The sequence below is a fragment of the Oncorhynchus clarkii genome, chromosome 20 (genome assembly GCF_045791955.1).
Source record: "Oncorhynchus clarkii lewisi isolate Uvic-CL-2024 chromosome 20, UVic_Ocla_1.0, whole genome shotgun sequence".
In the NCBI taxonomy this organism is placed as follows: domain Eukaryota; kingdom Metazoa; phylum Chordata; class Actinopteri; order Salmoniformes; family Salmonidae; genus Oncorhynchus; species Oncorhynchus clarkii.
This window is the reverse complement of record NC_092166.1, coordinates 25,366,849-25,391,441: the sequence shown is the minus strand read 5'-3', so window position 1 is coordinate 25,391,441 and position 24,593 is coordinate 25,366,849. Positions and strand designations below refer to the sequence as shown.

The following is a 24,593-nucleotide window of genomic DNA, read 5'->3' as shown; positions in this document are numbered from 1 at the left end:
ACATTCATTAAGCCCGTGTTCTGACACTTTGACAGCAGCGCTAAGCAGGTACGTGTGTGTGTGTGCACTAGTGAGGTCGGGTCCAAGGAAGGATGATTAGTCAATTTTATTAGCTGTGCGGATCGTTGTGTGAGATCAATATGGACAGCCCTCACTTCCTGGTGGGCCAGATACACACAGCCTTTAGGCTGCAGACAGAAGGATAATGATGCACTGGATGAAGAAACGGACCGTTTGTAAACATTGTTAAAAGAGGCTAAGTATGCCGATGGACGATGAGTGGGAAAACAATTAGATAGAGATGGATTTGTCTTGTGCACTTCTAGGTGCAGTGACGTCGTGTTTAAAAAAAACAATATATTATTCATATCAGAAAAATAAGTCTAAAAACAAACAAATTGGTCTGGATGGACATGAATTTCGTCAGTGTCTCATTTCAAGACGAGCGCACAAGAGCAGAAACATCTCCCCTGTTATGTCAGTATTTGAACATAAGGGGGCGATAAGGTGCAGGGATGTAGCTCAGTCTCTCACCTGATCCGTCAGAATGGAAGCGGATGTGCTGCTGCGGATGTCCCTGCTGCTGTTGCATCATCATCCCCTGCTGTGGTCCTCCACCTCCCCGGGACCTAATGAGCTGGCCTGGGGCTCCTTGAGGGTGCGGGCCCCCCATGTCCCCAGCACCACCACGGCCAGGGTATATCATTGGGGCGCCCGGCCGCCGGTGCTCAAGATCCCCCTGGGGGCCCCCCCTCAGGCCGCTGAGCATGGCCAGGGGCCCCCTATCTGGGCCAGGGGGGCTGCTGACCTCATAGCTGCTGGGGATCTTCACACACAGCAGATCTGAGATGGCTGCTACCACACCAGTGACATTCTGGGAGGGGGAAAAACAATGTTGTAAAAATGTATGTAACAACTATTGCCACTCAAAAGCCAATGGCAGAGATGGAGAGCAGTGCATGACTGGCAGACAAAGAATTGGCTTCAGCTCCTACAATTAAGCCAGGTGAGATTTGAATCCTAACATATCACAACAGTAGTGAAAGAACTGAGGTGCATTTGAGAGGAAAAAAAGGGAATAAAACTACTTCACGAACTACATTGTTCAAGCGCTTAAATAAAAATAAAAGGATCTAAACCATTTCCCCCATGGTGACATTCTCTGAGAGCAGGAGGAACTGAAGCCAACAGAACCCTCACCTCTGCGGCAGCTGGTCTCAGGGTGATGGCTACAGACACCAAGCCTGGCTTAGCGTCGTTAGATGCTGGGCCAAAATGGGAGCCGAAGAACATCCCAGAAGGCTCCGTCTTGAGCTCAGTCTTCAGCCTAACCGCTAACCCTACAAGAAAAGTAATAGACACACCCGGAAAAATATTTGAAAGGATATTTCATTAATACTTAGTCCTGTTATTGATACTGTAAAGCAGTTTGTGACAACGTAATGTAAACAGGGCTTTATATATAACCTGATTGATGATGGAGTACATATAGTAGTTAGAAAGGCACATATTTCTGTTTCCAGTTTATACAAATGACCAACATGTTACCTTTCCCCCAGGGTGCTGGGAGCATGGGGAGGACAGGGGAGAGACAGGGGGACCGAGGCTCCTGCTTCACCAATGACAAGTTTGGGTAGCGACTGATCTCCATGCCAACCACACTTTCAGGAGACGAGGACGGGACGAAACTGTCTGGTGTGTCCCGATCCTTACAATGCTCTTGTCCCAGCCTGTTGCTGTAAAGGGGGGGGGGGTTGAGATAAAAATTTGTTAGGATTTACACAAAAAATCATTGCATTCACAATTCTAAATTGTCTTCATCAGGATTTCCTAAACTGAGAACATTGTGAAGAGATCGTTTTGGAGTCTGAAAGCTTGTATGGTATATCTACAGCCTAGTCAGAGTACCCAGATAAAGGAAAATGCATGTTTTTTTGACAAATAACCTATTTTCACAAAAATATAATTACATTAACAACTGAAATTGTTTTGAGGCTTCCCTAAGGTGAGAACATTGTGTAGAAATGGTTGTGGAATCTGTGAAAGCTTGTATCTACAGCTTTAGTCTGAGTATCCAGATAGAGGATAATGCATGTTTTTAGACAAATACCAGTATACAATTTGTGTCTACTGTCTATGAAGTGCAATTCAATTAAATCTTTATTGTCCCAGTAGGGAAAATCATTCTGTGGCCAAGTATTTACAGAATATACTCTACTCACAATGACAAGTTTATAAGGTAATATGGCGTCTTTAAGACTGATGTAAAGCATGCAAGCATAACCAAAGACATCACTTCTATTTTCTCAGTTCTGGGGAGCAGAGGCCTTCCTTACCTGAGTTCCTCCTGGTTGTTGTGAGGGGGCGTGGGGAGGGAGGCAGGCACATCCACAGTTTTAGGTCCCTGAGCGATGGCCCGGGCCAGCAGGTCCTCCTCAGTCCTGAATGGGACATGGAGCGGCTTGGGGACCAGACCTTTAGACACTTGAAGAGGAACATATGAATGAGACATTCAGATTGTATTTCTATGGTTAGGACCAATCACTTCACATTAATGTAAATGTTTGTTCTAGGAGTTAGGCTTTATGTCTACGGGAATGTCTGCTCTAGGAATGCTTTGTCTAGGGTCCTAACAGCAATACACAGCATGACACTACACATGAGAAACACAGGAATATGCCATTAAACCCTAGTCACCCCTGAAATCTGTCCCAGTACTCACCCATAGCAGCAGCTTTGCTGGCCAGTTCTTCTGTAGTGGCAAAGCCATTGATCATCTTCTGTCGGTTCACAGGTGGAGGAGTCGGAGGAAGGGAAGCCGGCGGGGTGGGGGGGTTGCTCAGATTGTTCTGCTTTGAATAAACAACCCAAGGAATACACGTCACCATACTACAACAGGGAGGGATCTGGCATATGGCAGAGTGGTCTCGTGCTACCACAAATCACTGCTTCAAAAAGGCACTAAAGGCATCCTTCAACTTCATATTAATAAAACCTGTGCCTGGGGCTGGTCTAGTGGGTAGTGCCACAGCCTTCAGCACATACAGTATGCAGTACATGCTTGCGTAGGATCACTCCATCTCCCCTTAGCTCATTCAAAGTCCAGTTGAATATAAAAACAAGAGTGGTATTTTAAATTAAGATGAAAAGATTTAACTTTGGTTGGTAGGCTTGGGCGGTATCCAGACTGTCATATCTTCATACCGACATTGTGCCATACCGGGATATTCTGTAATACCGGCGCTGTTTTCAAACCCCACTGATACTCTGTAATCGGAAGGTTAGCGATGCTAACAAGTACATGTAAAATCCCATAGAATGCTAATGAGCACACTGAACATTTTGTACAGTTTATGACCTAAAGTATACAAGTAACTAAAAAATGCTACTCATAGTTCACTGCATGCACAAAACAAATATTAGCCAGCAAGGTTCTTGATCCAGGAGGGGATTCAATGCTGTTACCAAGAGAATGCTTGATTTTGGAAGAAGCCAGCTAACCACTTAATCAGATAGCTAATTAGCAAACGAAATGCACAAATGTAGAGCATTTAGCACATTTTAGACAATTAACTTAATTGTTATCAGATATCTAGCTGGCACACATTTAGTTGTGGATTACATACTATAATTAGATCACCTGGTGGATGCTGCACAAGAGTGAGAGACTCAAGGCTCCGATCGCTAGTTGTCTGCTTGTAAACAAACACCACATGACGTGTGACTGGGGACTACCGTAAGCTTCATAATAATGTAACAGGTGACATGAAGAATGCAATGTTCCTTATCGCCTAATATATTGCACAAGTTGACTGCAGGTTTTATTTAAAAAGTAGCTACAAAATGAAAAAACGTCCAGTGGCTTTTTCCAAATACCCCGGTATATGGTATACAGGGTATACCGCCCACGCCTAGTGGTTGGAGCTGAGGCCTCACCTTGTAGGCTAGCTGGGAATAGTAGTCAGAGACTCCGTCCAGAGCAGCGCTACCGAAGGTCCCAGACAGATGGTTCTCCCCGTTGAGCTGGCCACTGCCATAGGGGGCGAAGTGGGCAAAGTTGACACCTATCAGGGGCTCTATGAGGGGCAGAAGGGACAGCTGCTGTAGGAGGAAAGAGAGAGAGGAATGGAAAGAGGGGAGAAAAAGGGAGGAGGAAGAGACATGAGGTTTAACTATTTATTTACTTAATCCTTACTTTACACGGTTTACGTTCAGTAGAGCACACTGTAGCTAAACTTCTTGAAACAAAAAATGAACATTTTTTAACATTTTTTATTGGATCACATCCAGATAGTCCCTCCCCGTTTCAATTATTTTTTTCTGTTTGACACCTAATAAACACAAAACATTTTCATTTACAGCAACAACCTGGGGAAAGGAGAGGGGTTGAATGAGCTAATGATGATTATAGTCGCGACAATAGTTGGGATTGGTTGAATTTTAAAGTTTCAATTCCTATCTCCCTACCATCATATCTAAGCAAATATTGCATTAACGTCGATGAAACTTTGCAAATCAACTTGACTGGAGGTACACAACACACAAGCCTCTCGTCATGATCCATTCAGAGAACCACATTGGATTTTTAACATGGTCCCTAGCATCAGGGAAAAAATTAAATGTCTTGCTGCGACCTAACTCAAGATCTAGGCATTGGATAAAAACGAGACTACAGGGACCATAAAATGACCATTAGACTAGCCCACGCTGTACTGTTTTTGGCTAACCCATGCTTACTTTGCAGCGGTGGGCAACCTCCCCCCTGACAACCAATGTACACTATCGGTGAAAGGTTTTAGAAAATCTACTCATTCAAGGACTTTTTTATTTTTACGCTTTTCTACATTTTAGAATAATAGTGAAGACATCAATACTATTAAATAACACATATGTATAACATATATAACACATCATTAAATAACACATGTAGTAACTACATATAACACATATGTATAACATATATAACACATCATTAAATAACACATGTAGTAACTACATATAACACATATGTATAACATATATAACACATCATTAAATAACACATGTAGTAACTACATATAACACATATGTATAACATATATAACACATCATTAAATAACACATGTAGTAACTACATATAACACATATGTATAACATATATAACACATCATTAAATAACACATGTAGTAACCAAAAAAAGTGTTAAATCAAAATCTATTCTTCAAATAGCCACCCTTTGCCTTGATGACAGCTTTAGGCATTCTCTCAACCAGCTTCATGAGGTAGTCACTGGGAATGCATTTCAATTAACAGGTGTGCCTTCTTAAAAGTTCTATTGTGGAATATCTTTCCTTCTTAATGTGTTTGAGCCAGTCAGTTGTGTTGTGACAAGGTAGGGGTGGTATACAGAAGATAGCCCTATTTGGTAAAAGAAGTCCATACTATGGCAAGAACAGCTCAAATAAGCAAAGATAAACGACAGTCCATCATTACTTTAAGACATGAAGGTCAGTCAATATGGAAAATGTAAAGTTCCTTCAAGTGCTGTCGCAAAAACCATCAAGCGCTATGATGAAACTGGCTCTCTTGAGGACCACAACAGGAATGGAAGGCCCAGAGTTACCTCTGCTGCAGTGGATAAGTTCATTAGAGTTACCAGCCTCAGAAATTGCAGCACAAATAAATGCTTCACAGAGTTCAAGTAACAGACATCACAACATCAACTGTTCAGAGGAAACTTTGTGAATCAGTCCTTCATGGTCGAATTGCTGCAAAGAAACCATTACTAAAGGACACCAATAAGAAGAAGAGACTTGCTTGGGCCAACAAACACGAGCAATGAACATTAGAACGGTGCAAATTTGTACTTGTCTGGAGTCCAAATTTGATATTTTTGGTTCCAACCGCCGTGTCTTTGTGAGACGCAGTGTGGGTAAATGGATGATCTCTGCATGTGTATTTCCCACCGTAAAGCATGGAGGAGGAGGTGTTATGATGTGGGGGTTCTTTGCTGGTTACACTGTCTGTGATTTATTTAGAATTCAAGGCACACTTAACCAGCATGGCTACAACAGCATTCTGCAGCGATACTCCATCCCATCTTGTTTGGGCTTAATGGGACATGTTTGTTTTTCAACAGGACAATGACTCAACACACCTCCAGGCTGTGTAAGGGCTATTTGACCAAGAAGGAGAGTGATGGAGTGTTGCATCAGATGTCCTGGCCTCCACAATCCCCCAACCTCAACCAAATTGAGATGGTTTGGGATGAGTCGGACCAGCAGAGTGAAGGAAAATCAGCCAACAAGTGCTCAGCCTATGTGGGAACTCCTTCAAGACTGTTGGAAAAGCATTCCAGGTGAAGCTGGTTGAGAGAATGCCAAGAATGTGCAAAGCTTTCATCAAGGCAAAGAGCAGCTATTTGAAGAATCTCAAATATAAAATATATTTTGATTTGTTACTACATAATTCCATAGGTGTAATTTCATATTTTTTTATGTCTTTACTATTATTCTACAATATAGACAATAGTAAAAATAAAGAAAAACCCTTGAATGTGTAAAACTTTTGACCGGTAGTGTATAGCGTTGCATAACTCCGTAGCCCTTAAGGCTAGAAACAAGATTAAAAGACTGAAGGTCTTAGCTCAGCCTCTGAATTTCAAAGTCAAACTGAGTTAAAACTTGGTAAAATATGACTTCCCATTCAAAGCAATGTAAGACTGCAGCAATCTAGTTAGTTCAACTGATTTTAGAGGGCAGCATACCAGAGTTTAAACCAGCAAGACTTGCAGTTATGCAAGCACACCCGTTGTGCCATTATGGTCCATTTTGGTCTATTGTACTGCAAACAATGTGTAGGCAGGTTGCTTAGGATTCAAACCTTCTCAAACAGCATACATGTAAGTCATACTCTTTGAGGATGTGCTTCCACCATAATGCGATTTCAACTGTATTGGATTCTTCACACACCACACTAAGACATTATCCCATTACATTACCTTTAAGCACTTTTTTTTATTGTTATTTGAAAGGAAGCTTTGCTTTTAAAGCTACAAGACCATCAGGCTTGATTGAGTGAGCTGTTTTGTCTTGTAGTAAAGTGGTGCCTGCCTGCATTTCCTTTAACCTTTATGCAACTGAATATAAAATATCCCTTTGAGCATGGTGAAGTTATTAATTAAACTTTGGTTGGTGTATCAATACACTACAAAAATACACAGTTGAAGTCGGAAGTTTACATACACTTAGGTTGGAGTCATTAAAACTCGTTTTTCAACCACTCCACAAATTTCTTGTTAACAAATTATAGTTTTGGCAAGTCAGTTAGGACATCTACTTTGTGCATGACAAGTAATTTTTTTAACAATTGTTTAGACAGATTATTTCACTTATAATTCACTGTATCACAATTCCAGTGGGTCAGAAGTTCACATACACTAAGTTGACTGTGCCTTTAAACAGCTTGGAAAATTCCAGAAAAACATGTCATGACTTTAGAAGCTTCCGATAGGCTAATTGACATAATTTGAGTCAATTGGAGGTGTTCCTGTGGATGTACTTCAGTGCCTCTTTGCTTGACATCATAGGAAAATCAAAAGAAATCAGCTAAGACCTCAGAAAACAAATTATAGACCTCCACAAGTCTGGTTCATCCTTGTGAGCAACTTCCAAACAGCTGAAGGTACCACATTCATCTGTACAAACAATAGTATGCAAGTATTAACACCATGGGACCACGCAGCCGTCATACCACTCAGGAAGGAGACGCGTTCTGTCTCCTAGAGATTAACGTACTTTGGTGCGAAAAGTGCAAATCAATCTCAGAACAAAAGCAAAGGACCTTGTGAAGATGCTGGAGGAAACGGGTGCAAAAGCATCTATATCCACAGCAAAACTAGTCCTATATCAACATAACCTGAAAGGCCGCTCAGCAAGGAAGAAGCCACTGCTCCAAAACCGCCATAAAAAAAGCCAGACGACGATTTGCAACTGCACATGGGGACAAAGATGATACTTTTTGGAGAAATGTCCTCTGGTCTGATGAAACAAAAATATAACTGTTTGGCAGTAAGGACCATTGTTATTTTTGGAGGAAAAAGGGGGAAGCTTGCAAGCCGAAGAACACCATCCCAACCGTGAAGCATGGAGGTGGCAGCATCATGTTGTGGTGGTGCTTGACTGCAGGAGGGAATGATGCACTTCGCAAACTGGACGGCATCATGAGGTAGGAAAATTATATGGATATATTGAAGCAACATCTCAAGACATCAGTCAGGAAGTTAAAGCTTGGTCACAAATGAGTCTTCCAAATGGACAATGACCCCATGCATACTTCCAAAGTTGTGGCAAAATGGTTTAAGGACAACAAAGTCAAGGTACTGGAGTGGCCATCACAAAGTCCTGACCTCAATACTATAGAAAATTTGTTGTCAGAACTGAAAAAGTGTGTGCGAGCAATGAGAACTACAAACCTGACTCAGTTACACCAGCTCTGTCAGGAGGAATGGGCCAAAATTCACACAATTTATTGTGGGAAGCTTGTGGAAGGCTACCCGAAACGTTTGACCCAAGTCAAACAATTTAAAGGCAATGCTACCAAATACTAATTGAGCGTATGTAAGCTTCTGACCCACTGGGAATGTGATGAAAGAAATAAAAGCTGAAATAAATCATTCTCTACTATTATTCTGACATTTCACATTCTTAAAATAAAGTGGTGATCCTAACTGACCTAAGACAGATCATTTTTACAAGGATTAAATGTCACAAATTGTGAAAAACTGAGTTTATATGTATTTGGCTAAGGTGTATGTAAACTTCCGACTTCAACTATAGGTGTCCTTCCTAACTCATTTGGCGGAGAGGAAGGAAACCAGTCAGGGATTTCACCATGAGGCTAATGGTGACTTTAAAACAGTTAGAGTTTAATGGCTGTGAAAGAAGAAAACTGAGGATGGCTCAACATTAGTTTCTCCACAATGCTAACCTAAACGAGAGTGAAAGAAGCCTGTACAGAATAAAAATATTCCAAAACATGCATCCTGTTTGTAGTAAGGCACTAAAGTAAATCTGCGGCAAAGAAATTAACTTTATCTCCTGAATACAAAGCGTTATGCTTGGGGCAATCCAACAACACCTCACAGAGTACCACTTTTCACACTTTCGAGCATCATGTTATGGGTATGATTGTAATCGGCAAGGATGAGGGAGATTTTTAAGATAAAAATAAATGGATTAGAGCAAAGCACAGGCAAAATCCTTGAGTAAACCCTGGTTCTGTTTGCTTTCCAACAGACAATGGGAGACAAATTCACCTTTGAGCAGAACAATAACCAAAAACACAAAGCCAAATATTCCAAGATGACTTTGAATGTGCCTGAGTGGCCGAGTTACAGTTGACTCAAATCGGCCTGTAAATCTATGACAAGACTTGAAAATTTCTTTCTAGTAATGATGAACAACCAACTTGACAGAGCTTGAAGAATTTTAAAAGAATAACGTGCAAATATTGTACAATCCAGGTTTGCAAAGCTCTTAGAGATGTACACAGAAAAACTCAGTTCGAATCACCTTTGGCAGCAATTACAACATGTAATGACTCAGGGTTGTGAATACTTATGTAAATTAGATATCTATTTTTCCATTTTCAATAAATTTGCAAAAATGTCTAAAAACATGTTTTCACTTCTTCATTATGGGGTATTGTGTGTAGATAGGTGAGAAAAAAATTGATTTCATACATTTTAATTTCAGGCTGCAACAACAAAATGTGGAATAAGTCAAGGAGTATGAATACTTTATGAAGGCACTGTCTGTGAAGTGAGAGGAATGTTCTGGTGGTGTAAAACTCCTTGCAAAATTCCATAATTACCTCAGATACATGAACACAAATAGCACCACTCCAATTAACATGCCTGAGGCATTACTCACGTTTTCAACTCTGCTGTGGTGGCTATATGTTTAGTTGAAGTCTGTGTAATTTGTCCTTGTTTATGGTTTACAGCGATTATCGGGTATTTCTAATTGAAGCGTGTTTTGAAAGCCTACATTTCCCATTAAATTCATTTTCTACAATTATTCTTCCCACATGGGAATAAAATTGTGACAGCAATTACTTACCAAAATGACAGTAATTTAACTTTGACAAAGCACCGAGTAAATTGTAACTCTAAAGAGCTGGTTGACTGTTTTATAATAACCTTTGGTAAGAAGAACATTATAATTTGACTCATTTATCAATGAGATGCACAAGTATGGTGTAGCAGCACCCAGTATTCAACGACAATTTGATTCAATGAATGATCATTTTCTACATTTCATATATGGTTCTATGCAATCAAACTGTGTAGTTTCTACTCCATTTAACTACAGCCATTTATGAAGACATTATATGATCAGACTTAATGAATGAACAGCACCATGGGGGGGGCATAATTTGCTAGTCCATAATCACTATATATACACAAAAGTATGTGGACACCCCTTCAAATTAGTGGACTGCCATTTCAGCCACACCCATTGTTGACAGGTGTATAAAATCAAGCGAACGGCCATACAATCTCCATAGACAAACATTGGCAATAGAATGGCCTTACTGAAGAGCTCAGTGACTTTTCAATGTGGCACCGTCATAGGACACCACCTTTCCAACAAGTCAGTTTGTCAAATTACTGCCCTGCAAGAGCTGCCCCGGTCAACTGTAAGTACTGTTATTATGAAGTGGAAACGTCTAAGAGCAACAACGGCTCAGCCACGAAGTGGTAGGTCACACAAGCTCACAGAATGGGACCGCCGAGTGTTGAAGCATGTAGAAATCATCTGTCCTTGGGTGCAACACTCACTACGAGTTCCAAACTGCCTCTGGAAAGGAATGTCAGCACAACAACTGTTTGTCGGGAGCTTCATGAAATGGGTTTCCATGGCTAAGCAGCCGCACATAAGCCTAAGACCACCATGTGCAATGCCAAGTGTCGGCTGGAGTGGTGTAAAGCTCGCCACCATTGGACTCTGGAGCAGTGGAATCGCATTCTCTGGAGTGATGAATCATGCTTCACCATCTGGCAGTCCGACGGACTAATCTGGGTTTGGCAGATGCCAGGAGAACGCTACCTACTCCAACACTAGTGCCAACTGTCAAGTTTGGTGGAGGAGGAATAATGGTCTGGGTCTGTTTTTCATAGTTCGGGCTACAGCATACAATTACATTCTAGACGATTCTGTGCTTCCAACTTTGTGGCAACAGTTTGGGGAAGGCCCTTTCCTGTTTCAGCATGACAATGCCCCCTTACACAAAGCAAGGTCCAAACATAAATGCTTTGTCGAGATCAGTGTGGAAGAACATGACTGGCCTGCACAGAGCCCTGACCTGAAACCCTTCGAAAATCTTTAGGATGAATTGGAACGCCGCTTGCGAGCAATGCATAATCGTCCAACATCAGTGCCCGACCTCACTAATGCTTGTTGCTGAATGGAAGCAAGTCCCTGCAGCAATGTTCCAACATCTAGTGGAAAGCCTTCCCAGAAGAGTGGAGGCTGTTATAGCAGCAAAGGGGGGAATAAATCCATATTAATGCCCATGATTCTGGAATGAGATGTTCGACAACCAGGTGTCCGCATACTTTTGGTCATGTAGTGTGTGTGGCTATTATACATGTAATGGCATCAGCATACACACACCAGGGGCACCGTCCTATCCTATCTGTAATTAGTTAGCTCTGTGGTCAATGCATCACAGCATTGCTAAAGATTGAATAGTGTAAAGAAATATCTCTGAAGGGAGAATTCACCTCCCCTCAATGCGAGATACATGCGAGTACATGTAGCCTTTCTGCATGATGAATGTGGCCTACCGGTGTAAGAAGGAGTCTATACTCTGAAGTGTGTTTAGAGAATCAACAGTGCTCCTTTTACTATTTCATCATTGGCTTCTTTTCTGTCGCGGACTACATATTGCCTAGTGTTGTGTGATGTTTAGGTATATCCCCTACCTGTTTTAGCTGGGTCATTAGTGCATCTGTGCTACAGTGAACCAGTTGCTTCTCCTCCCCCTCTTTCTTCCTCTTCCTGTAGCGGGAGGCGGGCCTCTCCCCTCCCTTGGGGGTCCTCTTGTTCCTGCCTTTCTTTTTCTCCTGTCCTGCTAGCAGCGGTCCTGGGAACTCTGGCAGGCCAGACATCTGTCCGTCTGAATACGCCTGGGAGAAGGTAGATAAAGATTACTTTATTGTCCATTTAACAAAGGAACTGATAAGACAGCAGTGTCGCTCTCATGGCCAAGCACAACAATATCTCTAAAAATAAATAAACATGACATCAAGAAGGATGACAACCGTTAATAAATAAATTGTCAAATGTCAACTCTTCAGCCGTTTGGGTATGTCTGAGTGTTTTCAAAAAACATTTCATCAATCATGACTCAGCCTAAAATACTGCGTCCTATGACTCACAGCAGTTTGTCGCAGGCAGCGAGAGACACGACCCATCTGACTGATTCACTGAGCCTGCTTGGCTTGGCTCTGACTCACACGAGCTGCTCATCTACCTACATAGCAAGCTAGCGATCACTGACTCAAAGGAGGCTGGTCGAGGGAGAAATCGGAGGACAGGATCACTGTAATGAACGGAAAGGAACTGTTCCATTCAATCCATCCCAGTGGTTGCAATGAGCCTCCACCAGCCTCCACTGCCGTGCCTTATCTGCCAGACAGTGAGACTCACCCCATTACTGTCCATGGAGCTCTGCCTCAGCAGCAGGGCCTTGCAGTCTGTAGCCACCTCCTCCTCCTCAGACCTCAGGCTCTCGTCTGACCGTTGGTGGGGAAGCCCTGGTCCATTAAAAGGTGTCTGCTTGTTCTTCAACAGGTGTTTGAGGAGTTCGTTATTACCCCCAGACTCCCCCTTGGCTCCCCCGCTGTGCAAGGGGCTCTGTGCTGCAGGTCCACCCTCCTCCTTTACTATGCCCATCCCTGAGCACATGTCGGATGAGGCGCACTCGGTGCTCTCAGTCTGCTCCAGCTTGATGTTGCTGAGGATGCGCTCCTGCTCCAGAGCCTGGGCCCTGGCGACATCTGATGGGATGCTGCTCATTCCTACAGGCTGCCCACCTCCCACCCCCAGGCCTCCTGCAGAGAGCTGCCTTTCCAGCTCAGAGTGGCTGTGGGTAGAGGTGGAGGAGCCCAGTAAGGGGGACCTGGAGAGGTCCTGGTCCCCGAAGAGGTGGGCGTTGTTCCTGGTGGGTGTGGAGGATGTGTCCGACCGGCAGGGTGTCAGAGGCGCTGTGAGGTCAGAGTGCGGCGTGGACGGGGTTTTAATGGAATCTGCGTCATCGTTGTCTTTCTTCTTCTTTCTGTTCCTCTTCTTCTTCCCCTTCTCTTCCGGGATGATGTTGGAGTAGAGCTGGATCAGAGACTGACCCGAGCCGGGGAAGTTGGAAGGCAGGGGTGTGGTGGAGGAGTCTCCGCAAAACGGGGGGCCTTCTCCAGGTATCTGAGACATCATGCCTGGCCCGCTGAACCTCCTGGGTCTGAGTGGACCCTGGGAGAAGTTAGCTCCCTGTAGACCCATGGTATCAGGCCCAAAACCTCCAGGCCCCATGTCCTGAGGAAGCATCCCGTTACTCATCATGGCCCTTCGGTCACCGCCTTGCATGTAGACCGCAGGAGGAGAGCCCATCCCTGACTGCATGGACTGCTGCTGGGGAAACATTGGTCCCAACTGCTGCTGCTGTTGTGGTAGTTGTGGCCTCTGCGGCTGCATGAAGTCCTGGGGCAGCTCGGCATTGAAGAATGGCATCTGAGAGATGGGCGCCATGTTCCCCCCGTCGGACCCCAGCAAGCCTTGCTGTTCCATCTCCATGCGTTGTTTCAGTGCCCGTTGGCGCTCTACCTCCTGCATCAGCTGGACCCTCTGCCTCTCCTGCTGCTCTCTCAGCCTCTCCCTCCGCTCTCTCTCCTGGAAGCCCTCGCTGAACGGGTTGTTGTCGTCAAACTTCAGACCAGAGCCCTGTGGGGTTGTGACCCCACTGGGTTGAGTCTGAGGTTGGTTTTCTATTGGGGTCTGTTGGGGCATCTGGGAGGGCTGCTGAGCTGGGTTTCCCATGGGAATCTGAGAGGGTATATTGGGGCCACCCATGGGCATGGGAGCTCCAGGATGCCAGCCTGGTTGGTTGGTTATCGGCATGTGTTGTGGAGGGGCGTTCGGCTGGCCTGGATGTAGTGGCACCTGATGCATCATGGGGTTCATAGGTGGCTGTTGGTTCATCGGAGGCCTGCTTGGTACCTTGCCACCAGGGACACCCTGCATTGGTGGCATCCCTGGCACAGTCGCTGGCATCACAGTGGGAGGCATGCCACTGCCACCCTGCTGCTGCTTCACTTGATACTCCTCGATCAGTTCGGCGTGCTCTTTCTGCTGCTTCCGGATCTGAAAGGACAAGAACCAAACACAATTCATGAGCAATTAGGCAAACTCATGACAATCTCAAACCCCAACACAGACAATAACAATTAAATGTTTTCATTGACATCATTTAATGCATATTCATGATCATTATGAGGAGCATTGAAATGTCAAAATGTTGTGTCTTCAGTTATTCAGACAAGGGGCTCAAAACATAGCTTTCCAAGCAAGGGCAGTTTGAGAGTTGAACAGAGAGGATAGTGGAAGGGGGAGAGGAAGTGCTGATTGAAAAAGGTGAAAGAAAGAGTGCCCTCAGCAGCATTTACCTGCTCCAGCTGTTTCTGGACGACACTCTGCTGCTCTGTGACATGTTTGAGCTGCTCTGCGTCCTCCTCAGCAAACTCCCTCCCAGCCTTCTTGGCTGTGCGCTGCTTGGCACACAGGGCCTTCTTGGCCTTCCTGTGGGCTCCGATCTTCTCCTCCAGAAACTTCTGCTGCATCTGGAGCAGCTGCTGGGTCTCCTGGAGCCACTCCTCGTACTGAGCCTTCTGAGCATTATCTGAGGGAGAGATAACAGAGTGAGTTTTCATATGACATATTTTAAACAGCATTTCTTAAAAACAACCTATGGTCTTGGGGGAGACAGAATTGTATTTTTTGCCATTATTATTGAACTTTGGCTCGTAAATCAAAGATGAACTTACTGACAAAATCTGATCCAAAATTCGGAGGGTTGGGCCTTGCCACCGCGGGTGTCAGCTTGCCATCCTGGTTTTGAAAGAGACAAACAAATTGTTCTTAGAATTCGTGTTTCCTAGTATGGTTTGTGTATGAAAGGTGACTTGAGAGAACTGATTTGGTGATAAGCGATTCAGTTACCTGTCCAACGGCCTGTGGAGGAGCAGAGGCGCTTTCAGGACACGGTGCTGCAGCACCAGGTGGAAACCTGTTCATGACCATCGGTGTCATTCCCATGTTGTTTTGAACCATGACTTTGTTGATGCCTTTCAGAGCAACCATCTTTGCTTTCATAATAGGGTCAGTGATTGCGTCAAAATCTGCAGACAAAAAAAGATGTGCGGTCAGCAACTTGCCCATTACTAAAGACAAATGTCCTCAATAATTTATTTTATAGACAAATTACATATCACTTATATTCATACTATTTATTTCTCATACAAAATAAGAAGGTAAATAACTTGTTTGAACTGGAATAAAAGCATTTAGCCTGAATGAAAAACATCTAGTTACCGATGTTGGGGAAGAAGGAGTCACTGGAGGAGCGTTGTCGGATCATGGCCTGCATCTGCCTCTGCTGTTGCTGCTCCTGCCTCTCCTGGTCCAGCAGGTCCTGTAGGAGGAGGGGCTGCTCCTCCAGCAGCAGGGGTCTGTGCCCCCCTGGCCCCACCTGGCCCAACGTCTGGACCAACAGGGCCTGCTGAGCCGGGGTCAACCCACTCTGGTCTATCTCAAAGGTAGACATGGATGTTTCTCCTTCTCCTTCTCCCCTGCTAGTGGGATCCATGGTTTGGGAGATGTTCTGAGCATCTTGGTTTGGCTGTGCCATAGAGTTACCACTGCCTTGATTGTCAGGGGAGGAGTCCTCTGGCTGCTGCTTGATTAGTAAGCTAGAGAGGACTGGGGTGGAGTCAGAGAGCACTCCTGATTGGTTGTTAGGGTTTCCGTCTGCTTGCTGGTCCGTCCTGTCATTGGACGTCTGGGACAGGTTGTCTCCGTCTACCATTTTGATCTTCTGCTTCGAGGGCAGGGAGGAGGCGGCGCTTTGTCTACAGCTCACTTCCTGTTTGACGTCAGCTGACGAGGAATACTTCTCGGCCGTTCCCTCTGACTTCCCCATTCCAGATGTTAAATTAGAGAAGGAAGATACAGCACCACCACAGCTAGAGTTGAAGTTCCTCTTCTCAGACAAAGCCTTCTGGAAGTCTGAGGCATCACTGTGGTCTTCCATGTGGTCACTAAGCTCCAACTCCTCGTTGAACATGTCCTTCTTGATATCGTTCAGGTCAGGGTCGGTGTACGCAATGATGTCGAACTTCCCTGATGTCAGGAAGTCGTCCAGGTGCAAATCGTTGGTCTCCAGGTCCAAGTCTTTGCCGTCTTCTTCTTCCGGATCCAGGTTTAGGTTGTCCAGATCGGCATCGACCAGGTCCTTCACCTCCACGTCTTCCAGGTCTTTGACAGCCGAATCGACTGTGTCCAGTTTCTCCTCCACGCCATCGTGGTTGTTAGCCATGGAGACTCCCTGATCATCAGTGTGTCCAACAGATGGCCCTGGCGTCATCATGGAAGGAGCTGACATACTCTGGGTCTCGTTCGAAGCTGGCTGGCTCATGGACCTCATCAGCTGGGCTTGCCTGTGCATGGTGCCCCCTTGCATCTGAGCCTGCTGCTGCTGGTGGAGGTTCTCCATGCTAGAGGACAGCTGGCTCTGGCCAACCTGCTGGTTCCCCATGGAACCCATCATCATCCTGGGGCCATCTTGGTTCATACCTGGAGGGAACCTGAACTCAGGCCCTCCCATGAAACCAGGAGGCCTTTGGGGCTGGAGGTTGGGATCCATGTTGGGACATTGATCCATGGCGTTGGGACCGAAGGGGAGGCGGAGTCTGCTGTCAGGGGCTCTGTGTCTCAGCTCGATGAAAGGCTGACCCATGATGTTGTGCTGCTGCATTGGCAAGCCGCGAGGAGGGAAATGCTGTGGCAGCCCCATAGGGTTGGGGTTGCCCCCCACGGACTTGGCCATGTCCACGGACATAGAGCGTCTCATCCCCGGGTGGATGTCCTGCATGGGGTGGGGGCCTCTGAGGAAGAACTCCTGTCCTCCGTGAGGTCCCGGCCCACCAGGTGGAAATGCAAACCTGAGAGATAGAAAATAAACATATTTTAATACATATTCCTGTGCTGAATTTTCTCAGACATTCTCCACATTCAATCTAGAGTGACTCATTTTGTTTTTTCGGAGACTACAAATTTCATGAGTCATAAAAGATAGTCTTATTTATTGTCCCCCACGACTGTGGATCGGTCCATATCTCAGACAGCACTGGGACAATTCTGACAACTTAGGTGAATGACTTGTCTTGCCATTAGAGTTTCAGCATTTACAAAATGACACAGACTTGCACAAGGCGGAAGCTGTAGTAAAGAACTGAAATGTAATTACACAGTTACGGAACATGACATTCGTTGATTTAAATTATTTAAAAAATATATATACATTTCTACAGGTATATCATTCATGGGGGACGACATGTTTACTGTAACCTCTGTAAGGACAGTAATTCCAGTTACTAACCTTGGCCCCTGATGTCTGATATTAGGATCCCCAGGATGTTGTCCTCTGGGCAACTGGCCCTCATTAGGGAAAGGGCCACGCTGGTCCCCTGGGAAGGGTCCAGGGAACCTCATGGGCCCTGGCCCAGGGTAGGGTGGAGGGGGCCGACTGAATATCTCGCACTGCTGTCCGTGGCCCTCATGGGGCCAGGGTCGAGGGGTGCCAGGGGCCATGTTACCAGCGTTCTCCTGGCGGATGGCACTCCTCTGCTGCTGCTGCTTCAGGATCAGCTCTCGGATGCGTTGACGCTAAATAAAACACAAGTAGTCAGACCTCCAACTAGATAATTCACGCCTGAACTCTACTGAATATTTGTTTGCAAAATTAAAAGTGATAGAAATGCATAAGCTATTAAACACCATGGATTCCAGCTTGCCAAGGGATAAAAAATGTATTTAAGTGAATACTGAAGTGGATGAAATGAATCTCTGAAAGATAATGCTTTAAATAAAGAGCAGTTCATAAAAACAGCGTCAGTCCTCTTACCTGTCGGAGTCTCTCCTCACTGTCGGCCAGGGAGACACTCTGAACCTCAGAGGTTCCAGGCATCTGGGAGGGTCTTTGCAGCTGTCCTCCAGGGTCCCGGCCTTGCTGCTCCTTCATCTCCAGTCTTTCTGCTGGCTTTGGACACGGGGGGGTGGGTGCCTGCTCATAAGGATCATGGACAGGCGTCTGGTTGGGACGTCTGGACGGTGACGGAGAGAATCCATCATCGGCCATCCCACCGTGATGCGTTGGTGTCTGTGACCCAGGGTGCGAGAAGGGAGCGTCTTGGGGCCTAACGCCTTGAGTGGAGAAATGGTCCTGCTGGTTCCCCAAGGGACCAGGCCTCTGCACCTGCAGTCTGCCCAGCCCGTCAGGCCCCAGCCCTGGCCGGGGGGTTCCTGGAGCCTGGGCGTACGGGTCACTCAGCATCGGCCTAGTGGTCTGGGAGAACATGTCACCACTCATAGGCCTGGGGGTTCCAGGTTGGCTAGCATAGGGATCCATGGGGGCTAGCCTCTGGCTGCCTGGGGACTTGGAGAATCTCTCTCCCATGGGGGGCCTAGGGGTACCAGGTTGCTGGGCGTAGGGGTCCATGGAGTGCCCGGGGGACATCCTCTGACCAGGTGCTTGGGGGTGTGGGTGAGGGAACTGGTTCATGCCAGGGCCAGAGCGAGGAGTGTTGGGCTGCTGGGAGTAAGGGTCCGAGGACTGACCGTAGTTGTCGTGTGGGCGAGGGGTTCCTGGAGGGCGAGCGTAGCTGGACTCAAAGAACGGTCTGTTTCCAGGAAGTTGGCAACTGGGGTCATTCATGGGTTGAATGATACCTGACATCTGAGCATAGGGGTCTGAAGAGGGTCTTGGGTTTCCAGGGGGCTGGGCGAAGGGGTCATATGTGAAGTGGTCGGGCCTTGGGGTAGAGGGAGCATGAGCGTAAGGGTTTCGGTTAGGTAACTGTGCTATTGGGCCGGGCTGAGGGAAGGGGTGGCCCTGGGGATGGTGCTGGGCCATCCTGGGTGGACTGGTGAAACTGTCGTGGGGTCGTGGAGTAAGAGAGGCCTGAGAGTAGGGGTCTCCCTGCTGAGAGATTCTGTCTGACAGGTGTCCCATTGATCTGTTGAAGAGGTCCTGGGCCTGGGGCGGAGGCATGGGGGTCTTGAATAGAGACTGAGGGACTGAGCCCTGCTCGTTGCTTCCCGGGATGGGAGCTAACAGAGGTCTGGAGTAAGGGTCTGACAGGATCATCCTGTTTTGAGCCATCCGTTGGTAGGCCTCTTGGCGGATCATGGGTCTGGAGTAAGGGTCTCCCCGCACTGGAGAGCTCATCGGGGGCCTCCCCTGAGGACCCTGGTTGACTCTGGGTGGGCCCATAGGCTTTAGGAAGGGGTCCATGTCCGCAGCAACAGGCCTGGGGGTGTCAGGGGGCTTGGCATAGGGATCCATCTCCCTACTCATGGACGTGGGCGAACCAAAAGCCTCATGAGCGGGAGATGTGAGCCTCCCTCTGTCCTGCTGATCCATCAGAGAGGTGGGAGACTTGCCAGACTCCATGGACATTCTGCGACTTGCGCCGGGTCCTAGAGTTGGAGGCCTGGGGGTGCCCACCATCTTGGCGTAAGGGTCACAGGGAGAGGAGGGTCTGGAGCCGGAGGAGCCAGGGGAGAACACCTGGGGGGACTGGGGCTGAGAGGAACCCCCTGAGGGAGGGGGAGGAGGGGGCCGCAGAAACACGTCTTCGGGGGGCCCTGAGGTGGGCGTCCCTGGCAGTTGAGGTCGGAGGAAGCCCTCTTTACCTCCGGTGCTCTGCTGCATGGGGGACATGCTGCCGTTGCTGCCGTGCTGGGAGGAAGGGCTCTGGTTGCCGCTGTTGTTACCGTCTCCCTCCGACTGGCTGCCTGACTGCTGTTGCTGCTGTTGCAGCTGCTCATTCTTCACCTGCTCCAGCTTCTGGGTGGCTTCGATCTTGGCTTGCTGCCTGCTTTTCTGTCTCATTTGCTGTCGTAAGAACAGGATGAAAAGGCAAAACATGTTTAGTTTATTAAATAGTGGCTTCACAAGCAATGCATGTTTGCTTAGCAGCCTAAATTACAAAAAGACAAAAAAGAGAATATTTGACTAATGTATTTTTTTTTGGGGGGGGGCCTTCCTAAACTGCATCTCACCTGGTTGCATCTCACACACACTAACCTGCCTGCAGGCCACACTACTACAAGCCACACTACTACTATCTCACTTCTCTGAATACAATCTTACCTGTCTAAACTTCCACTCTTGCTCATGCTCTGACTCTTTGGGTTTCAAAGGGTCCTTAAAGAGCAAGTCTGTGTCTAGAGGTATGTTGGGGTCAAACACCTCGTCGGGGAGTTGCAGTGAGACGGGAGGCTGCTGGGACAGGGGAATCTGCTGCGACTGCTGCCTCTTCAGACTCTCGTTGGACATCTGGACCTTGTTGATGCGCAGAGCAGCGCGGTTGTCCCTTGCCTTTTGCTGCGGAGCAAAATCAGTCGCAGACAAATACACACACACACACAATAAATTATTTCAGCTGGTGCCATAGAAACATTTGGAGACGATTACGAATAGTTTATTTTATTTCTTCAGTCATTATTTTAAAACATGGCCTCTGCCAGAAATGACAGGTTCTGTATTGAGGTTAACACTGAAAACTGAGGATCTTCTGTTAAAGCGGCAAGACGTAGTAGTCTGACCCATAAAATAAATACCACATCAGACTAAAGTTTAAGGGAGACAGAGATCTTCACAGGATTCTCACATGTTCAATGTATATCTGTCTACTGGGGACAATAAGTAATTTAAGCAGAATGAAATGCATCTTACCACATATGGGGCCCTGTCTAGAGAACTTGCTTTCCTCCATAACTTTGCAATCTGTTTGACTCTTGTAGACCAGTCTGTAGAGTGCCGGAAGAAGATCATTTTATATGACTAAAACAGACTGCAGCTCAAAAAGGACATCTGATGACATCTTCCACTGTAAATTAAGTCATGATAACTGCTGGATATGCACAGAGGTGTGACTGGGGAACACACACACACCTGGGAACTCATCCTTAAGGCTGGGGAAGTTGACGTTGGTGTAAAGGACAGGGGCTACAGTTGCTAGCTCCCCCAGCGTCTCCTCCTTCTCCCACTTCAGTGTGCTCCTCTGGGCGTTGGACATGGCCTCCGCCTCACCCCCCTCAGGCCCGGGCCCAGGAGGAGGGGTGAGGCCTGGGCCACCATGAACAAGACCAGGAGCCCCCTGCCACGGACCCACCGCCTCTCTGGCCATCTGATTAAACTTCCTGTCCCTGCAGGAAGGACACAAGTACAGGGATTTGAGTAGATTTGATAGACAAAAAAAAACATGTAGTCATCATTATCATTGTTTTGTAGACAACTAGAGTTCCCTACGGTAACTACAGTCACTAACAAAGTTTGCAATTTGATTTGGTTAAACCGACTAGTTTGTATGGAGATGACTTAACGTTCAATACAGTTTGTCAGATAATTATGTGCTTTCCACAGCAAGGTAAGATTTGCAGTTAGTACCTTGGATTGTCAGTAAAAGGCATGCGGTGGAGGGGAGAGAAATTGTCTGGGATACAGGGTCCTGCTCCGGGATTGGACGGATTCAGAGGGAATCGTTGGTTAGGTCCCATCAGCCCGTTCATCATTGGCATCCGTGGAAACATGGCATTCCCTGTATGCAAAAACAGGATAATATCAAGGGGACTGCATTACTGTAGGAAAATGATGTTTGTGTGATGAGCAACCTCTTCTGAAACATGAAGACTTGCATTGGCGCTCTGAACTAATGCCTAGGCTTTAGCTCATCGGGCTAATAGTATTGAGGAACACAGAAATTAATAGTATTGAGGAACACAGAAAATAAGGAAATCAGTCTAAATAAATAAATTACGCCCTAAACAATGGATTTCACATGACTGGGCAACCCATGGGTGGGCCATGGAGGGCATAGCCCCCCCCCCCACCACCACCCCGACAGTCCAGGTGAAGAAGCCGGATGTGGAGGTCCTGGACTGGCGTCATTACATGTGGTCTGCGGTTGTGAGGCCAGTTGGACATACTGACCAAATTCTCAAAAACAACATTGGAGACAGCTTATGGTAGAGAAATTAACATTAAATTTGGAACATCTACATTTTAAAAAGTCTAATAAATTAATTTAATATAGCCATGTAATATAACCTACACCATCACAATAAATCCATTATTTATTTTAGACAGGTCTAAAGAAACATATGACGAAAATGTTGCCTATTTCAGAAGAACAGAATAGCATACTCTGACTTGTCCTTATGTTAGGCCCTGATCTGGCTATGCCATATGGCTGTGGGCTACACTAGTGCATTTAGCAGACAAGATTTGTTTAGAATTCCGTGGAATTATTTTATAGTATGAAGAATACAATTGAACAAAGCTGAATAAAATAGAAAGGATATATTCCCCAAAAGATTTCAGAAGGAGTGCACACTAGGCTTGAGTTGTATATCGTATATACCAGTACACCGGGATATTTGGAAATAGCCATGGGATGTTTTTTTCAATACCGTTGAAACTATTTCCTTGATTTTTTTAATTATACATTTGAATATTTGTAGTTATTTTTTTAAGCAAATAACGGCAGTCAACTTTTGCAATATGTTAGGAGATCAAGATCACGTTCTCATTTCACCTGTCACAGCATTTTTCATTATGAAGCTTACCAGTAGTACCCAGTCACGTGGTGTATTTATCCCTGTGTTTCCTGTCTCTCTGTGCCAGTTTGTCTTGTATGTTTCCAAGTCAACCAGCGTTTTTCCTGTTCTCCTGCTTTTTGCATTCTCCTTTTTCTAGTCCTCCCGGTTCTGACCCTTATCTGTTTCTGTACTTTGAACCCGCCTGCCTGACCATGAGAGCCTGCCTTGACCATGAGAGCCTGTCTGCCAGTCTGTACCTCCAGGACGCTGATCTGGTTTTGACCTTTTTGCCTGTCCATGACCATTCTCTTGCCTACTCCTTTTGGATGAATAAACATTGTAAGACTTCAATCATCTGCCTCCTGTGTCTGCATCTGGGTCTCGCCTTGTGCCTTGATACTATACTCCTGTTGTAGAGAAGCAATGTGCTAATATTAGGAAAGTTGAGAAATAAATATAGTAGGCCTAGCTAGGGTTGGGCGATATGGCAAATCAATTATCACAATATTTATATATTTTTTTTTCATTCAATAATGATAATTATCATAATATTAATCAAATAATGTTTAAAAGGTGCATTCTGCTTCAGACTCAAGTATGCCTAATGCCTGAACAAACCACTAGGCAGGTTAGAGTGTGGGTCAGTAACCGAAAGGTTACTAGATCGAATCCCTGAGCTGACAAGGTAAAACTGTTGTTCTACCCCTGAACAAGGCAGTTAACCCACTGTTCCCTGATAGGCCATCACTGTAAATAAGAAGTTGTTCTTAACCGACTTGCCTAGTTAAATAAAAGTTACATTTTTATTATGTGAGCTACACATAAAATTAGACTTTAAGGAAAATTGTTCCATGTTTGCGGCTAGGGAGCACGTACCTGGCGTCTTAAATTGATAAGCCTCTTGAAACCTTCCTTTTCGACTGTGCTAATTGATAGCACGTCCTTAGCAATGCAATACATAATGGCATTTGTGATGTCTGTCTTTTCGATGTTTGTTTGTAGGGCATAAACGCTGTCAGTGTTGACTGCGTCGGGCAAACATCCCTATTTTGGCTGGTGCTTGACGGACGTTGATCAATACCGTGGCACAAACTCAAACTTCCTGCATGTTCCAAAGAGTGATTTCGCTTCAGATGTTGAAAAAGGTTTATCGTATTACCAGACTTCGTAGTCACCTGCCTACGGCACAATTTGCACCGAACATTGCTCTGTTCTTTGTCGAACTTAAAAAAGCCAAACCACTTCCAAATTACTGAAACAGTTTAACCCTTTTTATCAATAATATCTTTGTTGGAAGCTGCTCCTTCTCCATGGCTATCACTGCCACCGTTTTCGCCTACTTCACTCATTTGTCGTGGTTAATAGTAGCTACTCCATCACTCGAGGTGCTAAGTGGTTTTGAGTGGGCGTATACCTCTCCATGTGCATATTGTCACTTCTACGCATGTTCCTGCTGCGTCAGAGGTGAAATGGACTGCTGTACCTAATGATTCTATATCGGCATTATCGAAAATGAATCTAAGCGTTTTTATATCGTTATTGAGGGAAGTAATTACCTCAATAATTATTGATATTGACTTATCGCCCAGCCCTAGCCTATAGAAAGCTGATGGGATTCTCCTCTTTTAAATAGAGGCCATCAAAACTGTGTTCTTGCATAGCCTACATAAATGTTGC

The 24,593-nt window shown here is 45.7% G+C and overlaps 1 protein-coding gene across 1 annotated transcript in view; it reads right to left on the bottom strand.

Annotated features, from left to right (window-relative positions):
* The window catches only part of LOC139376125 (histone-lysine N-methyltransferase 2C-like), a 133,598-nt gene that overhangs the window by 27,907 nt on the left and 81,098 nt on the right, over window positions 1-24,593 (bottom strand). Inside the window, exons 32-49 of the mRNA XM_071118336.1 lie at window positions 21,766-21,916; window positions 21,271-21,524; window positions 21,052-21,125; window positions 20,467-20,700; window positions 18,217-20,208; window positions 17,692-17,978; window positions 15,627-17,254; window positions 15,255-15,433; window positions 15,080-15,143; window positions 14,702-14,934; window positions 12,696-14,399; window positions 11,969-12,172; window positions 3,937-4,101; window positions 2,723-2,852; window positions 2,337-2,484; window positions 1,549-1,736; window positions 1,201-1,340; window positions 535-874 (exon numbers count right to left, since the gene is read on the bottom strand). Coding sequence (XP_070974437.1) covers window positions 535-874; window positions 1,201-1,340; window positions 1,549-1,736; window positions 2,337-2,484; window positions 2,723-2,852; window positions 3,937-4,101; window positions 11,969-12,172; window positions 12,696-14,399; window positions 14,702-14,934; window positions 15,080-15,143; window positions 15,255-15,433; window positions 15,627-17,254; window positions 17,692-17,978; window positions 18,217-20,208; window positions 20,467-20,700; window positions 21,052-21,125; window positions 21,271-21,524; window positions 21,766-21,916 — 8,115 coding nt within the window. The remainder of the gene's footprint in view (window positions 1-534; window positions 875-1,200; window positions 1,341-1,548; window positions 1,737-2,336; window positions 2,485-2,722; window positions 2,853-3,936; window positions 4,102-11,968; window positions 12,173-12,695; window positions 14,400-14,701; window positions 14,935-15,079; window positions 15,144-15,254; window positions 15,434-15,626; window positions 17,255-17,691; window positions 17,979-18,216; window positions 20,209-20,466; window positions 20,701-21,051; window positions 21,126-21,270; window positions 21,525-21,765; window positions 21,917-24,593) is intronic.